This window comes from Apteryx mantelli, chromosome 11, assembly GCF_036417845.1.
Source record: "Apteryx mantelli isolate bAptMan1 chromosome 11, bAptMan1.hap1, whole genome shotgun sequence".
Taxonomy (NCBI): Eukaryota; Metazoa; Chordata; class Aves; order Apterygiformes; family Apterygidae; genus Apteryx; species Apteryx mantelli.
The window spans coordinates 27812396-27822810 of record NC_089988.1 but is presented as its reverse complement, the minus strand read 5'-3'; the positions used below and the strand labels follow the sequence as shown (position 1 = coordinate 27822810).

General features: G+C 53.3%; 1 protein-coding gene across 1 annotated transcript; it reads left to right on the top strand.

Moving 5' to 3' along the window:
* Nucleotides 1–9684: 9684 nt before the first annotated feature.
* Nucleotides 9685–10170, top strand: LOC136993162 (olfactory receptor 14J1-like; the record flags this gene model as incomplete). The annotated part of the gene is made up of 1 exon (XM_067303172.1): nucleotides 9685–10170. A coding segment is annotated over one exon (486 nt), but the record flags the coding sequence as incomplete, so codon positions are not given.
* Between the last annotated feature and the right edge of the window lie 245 nt (nucleotides 10171–10415).

Here is a 10415-nt window from a genome sequence, read left to right as displayed (position 1 = left end):
CGGACTATTACAGATGGTGTTTCTCTTGTAACTATAGTTTTGAAGATGGCTTGTGACTGATCTTCAATACCCGAGTTGTCCCATGGGCAATGTGAAAAGGCAGAACCTGTTAAAGACACGTTTCAGGTGTTTTTTCCAGTTATCAGTGTTCCCACGGTCAGCAGGTAACACCCCATCTCCCTGCAAGAGAAGACACCCAGGTCTTGGACATAACCCTGGCCTCGCTTACAGTTAACTTACTCTCTTCATTGTCTACAGCATCCCATGCTCCTTTTCCATGGGAAAAGAGCAGAGTCACCCAGACTGATCCCCAAGCTGGATGTTTAACCACAACCTCACCTCCAGGACTTTGATGGGGTTTTATTTCTGTTTTAACAGGAATTCATGCAGCTACTGACACAAACCCCTTATCTATGGGCCTTCCCATAAGAGTTTGTCACTTATTTAGCCACCTTACAACTTCCCACAAGTGGGATCCCCACTTCGAAGTATTCTATGAGAGAAGAGTCACTCTTGTGCAGCTGTTGTTTCTGTCGGCCACTCCATCTTTCTACTACCCCATTACTTGGAGGTTGATACCATAGGTGAAAGGTCTACTGATCTTTGTTTGAAGCACACCATGTTTGCAGTTCTTTGTTCTTCAGATGTGTTCCATTACCAAATTGCATTTCTCTGGGAAAGTAGCAAACCAGTGGTTCAAACCAGCAAGGCTTGCTAGTCCAGTTGCAGCTCAGGTGGGGTGCACATTCCCTCTGCCGATAATTATTTCTGCTCCTGCAAGGATTTATTTCCAGCCTTCAGGTGTTTGCATGAGTCTGGAGTGTCCTAAAAAAAGGCCACCCTCTGGTTCCCTTTGTGCTGAGATAAATTCCACTTGCTTTGCGGCAGCTGTGGTCCATCACAGCCTACGTTCTTCCCTGAACCTTCTTCCGTGGTAGGAACTGATTGGTTGGTCACAATACAAGATGCAAGTAGAGTTCAATTTCTCAGAAGATGTTCTAGGCTACCAGACTAGAATGCACATAGGTGGCTTTGTCAAAATAAACACCTGTAGGTATGAAAAGAGGCTTCTAGGCTTAAATAGGGTCAAGTATGAAATGCAAAGAACACAAAGCTCAAGGGTTTGAACCCAGACCAGAGCTGGCTCCTTCCCAGCAGGGGCTGTGAGGCACCATGGCCCCGGGCAGCCCTGGGGTCCCTCCTTCCTGCTCCCATCTACCCCCACCCCTCTACCCTCCTGCTGCTGGGCTGTGGGGGCAGAAGGAGCTGCCTCGCCTAGGGCGCCAGTTTGGGTCCCAAGGTACCAGTGGCTTTGCAGCTGCTGCCTCCACTGCTGACCAAGGACAGGCACCTCAGAGCCACCGATTGCCCTGAGAGGCTTGACTTCTTGTGAGGTGGCGTCTCCGCTGTCTGCAAGGGTCTGGGCAGGCTCAAGGTGCAGAAATGGCTCTGACTCCTTTCATTAACTCCCCATCTCTCTGAGGAACTGGAATGGCTTAGTGTCTGGGGTGGGAAGTTACAATGAGGGTCCACATTCAACAGAAAGCCATTAAGGAGTGAGAAGATGACTTCCTCCAGAAGTGTCAGTACAATCCCAAAGATTCAGGGAAGAACCAGGAGCTTCAGAAACTGCAAGCCTGAACCTCAGCTGACAGGAACCAGGAAACCGTGAGCATCCCTGGCTCGCACCAGGATGCTCCAAGGAGGGAACATGGTCACCAACAGTCCCCACACCACATCCCTGAGAAGGACACTGTGATAGCATGTTGCACCCTGGGAGTGAAGTCAGGTCCTCACCTCGCAGTGCTCCCCTGCTTCCCAGCTCCCCAGCCTGGCAGGGCTCCCCACGCACAGCACTGCTCTCTCCAGACACCTCCTCCCGCGTGCAACACCAAGACAGTGCGGCCACCCCCATCCCCACCACAGGCCATCCCCCACTACGACACGCTGCACTCCCGCCTCACGCCTCATAGACGGTTGCCAGCCAACACATGGCTGTGCATCAGGGACACACAGGGCACACGACCAAACATGGCAGCAGCCAGGAAATCCCCAAAGGCTCTAAAACACAGGCCAGATCTCCAGCCCTTTAATTCTTTTCTAGTTCTCCAACACCTTGCAACAGGCACTTCCACACAGTCCTGCTCAGGCTCACTTCCCACCTCCAGGAAGCAGACCCACAGTGCTCTCACAGGGGCGCAGCAGGCCAGCTCTTGCCTCTCGCTTTTGTCTCACATGCCCTCAAGGCACTCACCCAACCGGCCTCCCTACTGAGGGGCCCTTTGGGGCTTCAGTGGAGGAGGCCAAAACCCTTCGGCACCACTCCCCCTCTCTCAGGCCTTGCTCAGCGGGTTCACAAAGGAGCACATGGAGGCACAAAAATCGAGGGGCAGCTCTAAAAGCGCTCGGGTAGAAAACGCCAAGAGTCAAGTGCTTCAAGTACACAGGGTCCACAATGCCTTCCCCAAAAGCTGTGAGACTCATTGGAGAATGAGTGTGTGGAGGATGGGACGCTCCCTTGGCTCCAGCTACTTGCAGCAATGCATCTAGGGCTAAGTGGGGCTCCTCACACCCACACAAAGATCTGGCAGAAAAAAATGCGCCTTGCCCGTGGCAGCAGTGGCAGCACCTAACGACACCACACCTAGCACACTCATGCCTGCACGTGGGCTGCTCTCTTGTTGCCCTGCTGTGGCACAGACAGGTCACACCACAGCAGGACAGTGGAGGAACTTGCAGAGACGGCAATGGGAAGGAAGAGAGACCTGGGCTGCACATCCCTTGCAGAGCACTCTCGCCTGGGCTTTCCTCCTCAAAGGGACTCCTTCTCTAAGGAGGTCATGCACAGGAAGGCATCAGCCTCCCTTAGAAGTCATCTCCCAAGAACATACCGGCCCGTCTCCAAAGACCACTCCTCCACAAGGCCTTCACTCCTCCAAAGAGCTGCCAGCACACTAATGCCCAGTCAGCAATGAGCAACTCTCACGGCCTCCTCCTCCCTCAGCAAACACTGCTGCAGAGGAAAACTCTCATTAGGAAAAGCAAATGAGAGGAAAGGAGGGAAAAAAAATGCCTTGTACAGATCTCAGAGCAAGGAGAAAGCCCACTGCCCTTTCGTCTGGAACCCGCCTGCACATCCTGGCAAGAGCTCAGGAAACGCAAGACCTGAACCTCAGCACACAGAAGGCAGCAGTTTGCCAGCATCCCTCGCTCACACCACCAGGGCAGCCTGGGCCCTACCAGCCAAGGCACCTCCTCACCTCCGAGTGCTCCCAATCTCTCCATCCTGGTGACACTCCCCACGCACAGCACTGCTCTCTCCAGACAGGTCTTCCTGAGCGCAGCACACAGACACTGGGGCCATTGTCTGTCCCCACCTTAGCCTACCCCACCACTGTGACACACCACACCCCCATCCTGCGACTCATAGAGGGTTGCCAGCCAACATGCAGCTGTGCATCAGGGACACACCGGGGACTGGACCAGACAAGGCAGCAGCCAAGACACCCCCACAGGCCCCAAAACACACCAAGGCCACCTCTCCAGGACTTCCATTTGCTTCTAGTCCTCCAAGGCCTTGCAACAGACACTTCCTCTCAACAGCCACACACAGCCCTGCTCAGGGTCACTTCCCACCCTCCAGGAAGCAGACCCACACTGCTCTCCCAGGGGCTCGGCAGGCCAGCTCTGGCCTCTCCCTTTTGCCTCACATGCCCTCAAGGCACTCACCCAAACAGCCTCCCTACTCAGGTCTCCTTAGTGGCTTCAATGGAGATGGAGCAGTCTCTTTGGCACCACTTCCCCTCTCTCTGCATTTGCTCCAGGGGCTCAGAAATGACCACGTGGCAGTACACACACACAGTGACCAGCATGCACAGGGCCAGGGCACCAGTCCCACACAAGCAGGCTTCCAACAAGGAAAATGGCACAAGGCTTCTGCTACTCTCAAGCATTTGCATTCCCCTGTCTCAGCAAGGGCTGCCATTTCTCTCCCAGGCAAAGCCTTGAGACAAACCAGCAGGCTTCAGCAATGTCCGCGTGACACATGGACAAGCCAGCCAAGGCTCTGCCTCCAGGGTCCCACATGGCATGGCACAGAAAGAATCCGAGAGCACCAGCAAAGTCATCCACTGAAGGAGTTGGGGTGTGGCAGAGCAAAAGTTGTTTGTCCTCAGTTTTGGCACAAGGAGCTCTCCTCTAAACCAGCACCAGGGGGCAGGCTGCAGGAAGGACCACTTCTCTCTCTTTCCTCAGCAAGCAATAGACCCCCAATGCTCCACTCACTGGCACCTGGATTTTTCAGGGCTGCAGGGAGACAATCCCATCAAGGCCTCAGGGGGCACGAGTCAGAGAAAAAAGAGTGGTCACAATGCAAAAGCTCTAGGAATCTCCCCTCTAAAAAAGGAGGGGAAACTCTAAAAGTGCTCAGGTAGAACCTGCCAAGGGTCACGTGCTTCCAGCACACAGGGTCAGCAATGCCTGCCAAAAAGCCAGGAGCCTCACTGGAGGATGGCTGTGCTCACCACCACTCCCTTGGCTCCTGCTACTCAGAGCAATGCATCTAGAGCTAAGTGGGGCTCCTCACACCCACCCAAAGATCACGCAGAAAAAACACTCCTTGCCCGTGGCAGCAGTGCCAGCACCTAACGACACCACACCTAGCACACTCATGCCTGCACGTGGGCTGCTCTCTCACTGCCCTGCTGCAGCACAACAAGGTCATACCGCAACAGGACGGAGGGGGAACTTGCAGAGGCTGCAAGGGGAAGGAAGAGAGACCTGGGCTGTGCATCCCTTACAGGGCACTCTGGCCTTGCCTTGCCTACTCAAAGGGACTCCTTGTCTAGGGAGATTCAGCACAGGAAGGCAGCAGCCTCCCTTAGAAATCATCTCTCAAGAACATACCTGCCAGTCTCCAAAGGCCATCTCTCCATCAGGCCTTCACTCCTCCAAAGAGCTGCCGCCATGCTAACATGCAGCTGGCAACGAGGAACTCTCATGGACCCCTCCTCCCTCAGCAAACACTGCTGCAGAGGAAAGCTCTCATTAAGAAAAGCAAACGAGATGAAAGCAGGGAAAAAGCAGGCTTGGTTCGCATCTCGGAGCAAGCAGAAACACTCCTTCGCCTTTAATCAGCATCCTGCCTGCACATCCTGGCAAGAGCTGAGGAAACTCAAGGCCTGAACCTCAGCACACAGAATGTAATGGTGAAAGGAGGTTCCCACTGAGAGAGCAAAGCCTGCAGTGCCCAAAGCCAGCAAGAAACAGATGCGGTCTGTGCAGAAATGGCAGGAGAAGGGCTGTCTGCCTGAACTGACTTTGTAGCACCCTGGGGCCTGTGACTGAGGTGAACCAATCTCCAGGAAGGACAAGTGCCACTGAAACATTCCCTGGGCCTGGATGTCCTGTGATCCAACCAACCTGTGGACATCACCAGCACAGTCCCTGTTCACATGATCTGGGTTTGAGAAGTTGTTCTTGGAGAGAAAAGCTTGAAATGTTTGAGAGTACAGAGACCAGAGCAGATGAGCCCTTGGTGTGATGTGCCTCCCATCTATGCCACACTGTTGTGTATAGACAGGATGGACTTTGCCTAAAGCTAAACGGTGGGATTCAGTTGTTTGGGCACTGGTAGGAAACCTGAGAGGCCCTGGGGCGCTTTGCCAGCAACCACTCCAAAAGGACATGGCTTTCCGGTAGGTCCTGTGCTGTATTTGCTAGAGACCTGTGGTTGTGCTGGACACTCCAGGCATCGGCCATGGCCCTGCCTATGACCTATCTTTATGTCACTGAATCTAGTGTCTGCACCAAATTTCATTCGCTGTTTGCATTGTACAGATCTGCTTGTGTCTCAGCTTCATAGTGAGTGGAGATCTAGCTGCAGTAGGCATCTAGGGTCATTTCAGATGGCCGGGAAATTACCCATCTGGCCCCCACCTCATGCTCTAGATAGATGTGGGTGTTATAGTTGCTCCGTCAGAACAAGCAGACACTGGCACATGCCTGGGACCACCTCTGTCTCTTCCAATGTCACCAGGCACTTGTGTGTGACCAGCTGACTCCCATCCTTCATCTCAGGTGATTACAATGGGAGCTTAGACAAGGAGCTCCAATGCAGACACCTCTGTTGTGCTCACTTCAGTTTTGGCAAAGGGAATCCCACCTCCTGCGTGTTTGTGGAGTTCATGGGAGGGATCTGAATCCTACTCCAGCCCAGGGGTTTCTAACCTGGCCTAAGGTGCCCAGACTGACTCATCTGAACCAACACCTGAAACATGGGTAAATGAACTCCCTTCTTGTACACTTCAAGGTGTCCTGCCTAGTGAAGAGATAGGAATAGGGGCTTCCAGAATGGGACGTTTCCACCTTTCATAGATAACCATTCTCTGATGAGACAAATTCCAGTGCTGGAATCAGTCTTCCTTCAGTGCTTAAAGAGGGACCATCAGTGATTTTTTTAGTTTATTCCAGTGAACATTTCCCAGGAGGAGGGAGCACAAGGGACAGAGAAAGTCATGAGCTTAACTGGGCCTCTGCTCCTGAGCAGGGCCAGGCTCCAGGAATGGAGAGAGCTCATGGTAACCTGACAGCACTGCCCAGAGACAGCTGTGTGCAGGAGCAGCTCCTCTGCAAAGAGCAGCAGGGCTGAGGGCACTGCCTGCTGCTGCTGACGTGAGATAAGACAAGGCAGAGAGAAGTGCAAGGCAGTGTGGAGTGGGAGGAGAGAGGAGAGCTCCTTGTGGGAGGAATCTTCACAGCCCTTGACACGGTAAGACTTTGGCTGGAGGGCAATGCTACTGAGGTTCCTGGAGGGGTCTTCTGACCCCATCCCATCCCACCACTCACAGGATTTTTAGCTTCTCTCTGCTGGCTTCTCCAGTGCAGAGGAGGAGGAGGTGCTTCAGAGCAGGCATTCTCTACCATACCATCTCAGGGCATCCTACTACCTTCTCCCTGGGAAGCTGCAGGGGTGTGAAGCTGAGGCGTGCACACAGGTTTGCCCAGTACTGTAACTCGGAGCACTGTCCCTGCACCCCAGGTTGCTGCCTTCCTGGCTAAGTGACTCTGCTGCCTGCGAGGGTCAGCACTCAGCCTGCCCGGGGAGCTCCCCATAGCACTGCGGGGAGAAGCTCTGGGTAGGAGGAATAACCTCTGTCAGGGCAGGTTCATTCTCCTGCTGAGAGGGTGCTGTGTGAGTCAGGGCTGCTCACAGCTCTAGCTCATGCACAGAGCATTTCCGAGGGGACTTTTCAAAAGGAAAGTGAAGGCAGGGATTTCCTGAAAGAGAAGCCGATTTCCTGACATGGTGCTTTACACTTCCTACCACCTGGCAAGGGGAAAATGGAAATGGAAGGGGAGCTGTCAGGCTTGGACAACAGACTGAGACTCATTAACAGTTTCCAGGAGCAGCCAACATGTCTGCTAGGAACTTCTGAAAGTTCCTTCCTCCTTCCTTAGACCCCTTAGTCTAGAGACAGCACCAGCTTCCCCTTTGCTGGCCTCCTCAGGGTTTATGTGACCTGCTCCTTAGCACCTGCAACCATGGGGATGGCCCTGGGCAGTGTCCTGCTACTGGGAGGTTTCTGCAGAAGAGATCTGAGCTCCCTGAGGGAGGTGTCGGCACTGCAGGGCCTGACCATGACTTGCTCAACTCCATCCACCCATAATGTTTCTGTTGGCACTTCCCTCTCACTGCCTGCCCATCTCCGCTGCCTGGAGCTGACCCTGCTGACAGCTCTTTCTCTGTCCCAATGTCTTTTCCTGGTCGGTGCTCACAGACCCCCTCCCACCCTCTGTGTGCTCATTCCGGCCCTCCACACACCTCCCACAGGCAGGGCCCTGTCCAGGGGCGTCTCTGTGCTTGCAGGTTCTAAGGAGCAGGTCAGGCAAACCCTCCCGAGGCCAAGAAGGTGATGGTGGTGCTGTCTGTAGGCTGAGGTGAGGATGAAGGGACTTGCTGAGGTTTCTCTCAGACCTTTCGGGGCTGTTACCAGCCCTGAGTGTCCTGTATGGTGTTCCCTTCCTGGCAGTGAGAAGCCCCAATCCCCTTCCAACCTGTGAGGCTCCTGGCAATGCATTTCATCATGTTGGGGAATGAGCTGACTCTCCTTTTAGGAGAGTCCGTCTTTAGGACCCTTGACTGCTTCTTGGGGCTGTGCTGTCAAGCTGCAAGCTGCCCTCTGGAAAAGCACAGCTTCCCTGGAGCATTTCTGTAAGATCTGAGAGTCCCTGGTCTGGTCATGTGAGTGAGAAACCTTGTCACACTCTTCATCACTCTCTCCGTCTCGGGGCTGAGAGCATAGAATTTGGAAATCTTCCCTGTGACATTGAACTCCTCTGCTCCCAGCTCAGTCATGTTTCTTACCTAGAGGAATTTGTGAATTTGGTTGTCCTTCCTCTGAGTGAAGTGCAAATTTGGGGCAGTGAGGGGCAAGACTCATGGACAGACCAGGTCCCGTGACCCTATTCAAAGTAACAGCGAGTCCTTCTTTCCTCTTGGGATGCACAAGGGATCATGCTGAGAGCAGCTGAAATGCCAAAGATTTCTACCCCCTCAAAGAATGCTCCCACGGTGAGAAGGAGGCATCTAAAATAGAGATGTGTGTGTGTGTGTGTGTGTGTGTTTGTGTATCATCAGACTCCTGCACTGATCATTTTGCAGAGAAAAGTGGGTTTCCAAGAGTTGAACAGCCCTTCCACATACATGGTGGACATAAACTGCTGTAGGATGTGTGCATCACAGCTAGTCACTTCCCATTCTCTCTGCAGTGCCTGCAGGAAGGGCACAGATGGTAAACGGGTGCGAGGACAGGGTCTATCCCATTGGGACAGAGACATCTAGAAAGGGTCAGGTCACCCTCTGCCTTCCCTTGACTGTTTCTCTGCCTTGCTGGAGTGGCAGCTGGTGTGATTGATTCAGATACAGACACCTCTGATGAAGAGGACAAGGCTGGGGCAGATGAATCCCTCACAAGGGTCTTCTCTTTCAGACACAGCTGCCACGACAGCTCTATTCAGCCCTCATCATGGTAAATAGAGAAACTTCCCACTGGTACCTGGACCAAGTCCCCCACTCCCAGCGCCCATCCCCAGGTATCCCACCACATAGCAGGGTCAGTCTGACACCTCCATTTGCCTCCATTTACCTCCATTAAACAGAGCTGTAGAAAGGGAGCTGAGCGAAGGTAAAGGACAGAGGAAAGGTAGGGGTTTCTATGAGAAACAGAGTGGGTTTGGCTCAGAGAAGCCTGCTCTAACTTGCCACTGTCTTTTCCTCCTTGGACAGTCCACAAAGCCCCGAGGAAGCAAATGTCCAACAGCAGCACCTTCAACGAGTTCCTCCTCCTGGCATTTGCAGACACGCGGGAGCTGCAGCTCTTGCACTTCTCGCTCTTCCTGGGCATCTACCTGGCTGCCCTCCTGGGCAATGGCCTCATCATCACAGCCGTAGCCTGCGACCACCGCCTCCACACCCCCATGTGCTACTTCCTCCTCAACCTCTCCCTCCTTGACCTTGGAAACCTCTCCACCACTGTCCCCAAATCCACGGCCAATTCCCTGAGGGACACCAGGGCCATTTCCTACTTGGGATGTGCTGCCCAGGTCTTCCTGGTTCTCTTCTTTTTAGGAGGACAGTGTTCTGTTCTCACAGTCATGGCCTATGACTGCTTTGTTGCCATCTGCAGACCCCTGCAATACAGCACACTCATGGGCAGCAGAGCTTGTGTCAGAATGGCAGCAGCTGTCTGGGGCACTAGTTTTCTCAATGCTGCCCTGCACACTGCTAACACATTTTCCATACCACTCTGCCAAGGAAACACAGTGGACCAGTTCTTCTGTGAAGTCCCCCAGATCCTCAAGCTCTCCTGCTCAGAATCCTACCTCAGGGAAGTTGGGCTTCTGGTGGTTAGTCTTTGTTTAGCCTTTGGGTGTTTTGTTTTCATTGTGCTGTCCTACGTGCAGATCTTCACTGCTGTGCTGAGGATTCCCTCTGAGCAGGGACGGCACAAAGCCTTTTCCACGTGTATCCCTCACCTGGCTGTGGTCTCCCTGTTTGTCAGCACTGGCATCTTTGCCTACCTGAAGCCCCCCTCCATCTCCTCACCAGCTCTGGATCTGGTGGTGACTGTTCTGTACTCAGTGGTGCCTCCAACAGTGAACCCACTCATCTACAGCATGAGGAACAAGGAGCTCAAAGATGCCCTGAGGAAAATGACTTCATGGACAATTTTCAGTAGTGGTAACATTGCCATTGCTCTCCACAAATGACTCCCACAGCATCCTGTACCACGACTGGGCTTTGCTTGTTCACTTTATTTTTATTGTGACTGTTATTCTTAATATTTGTAATCTTGCTGACGATACAAAACTGGGAGGAGTGGCTGATACACCAGAGGGCTGTGCTGCCATTCAAA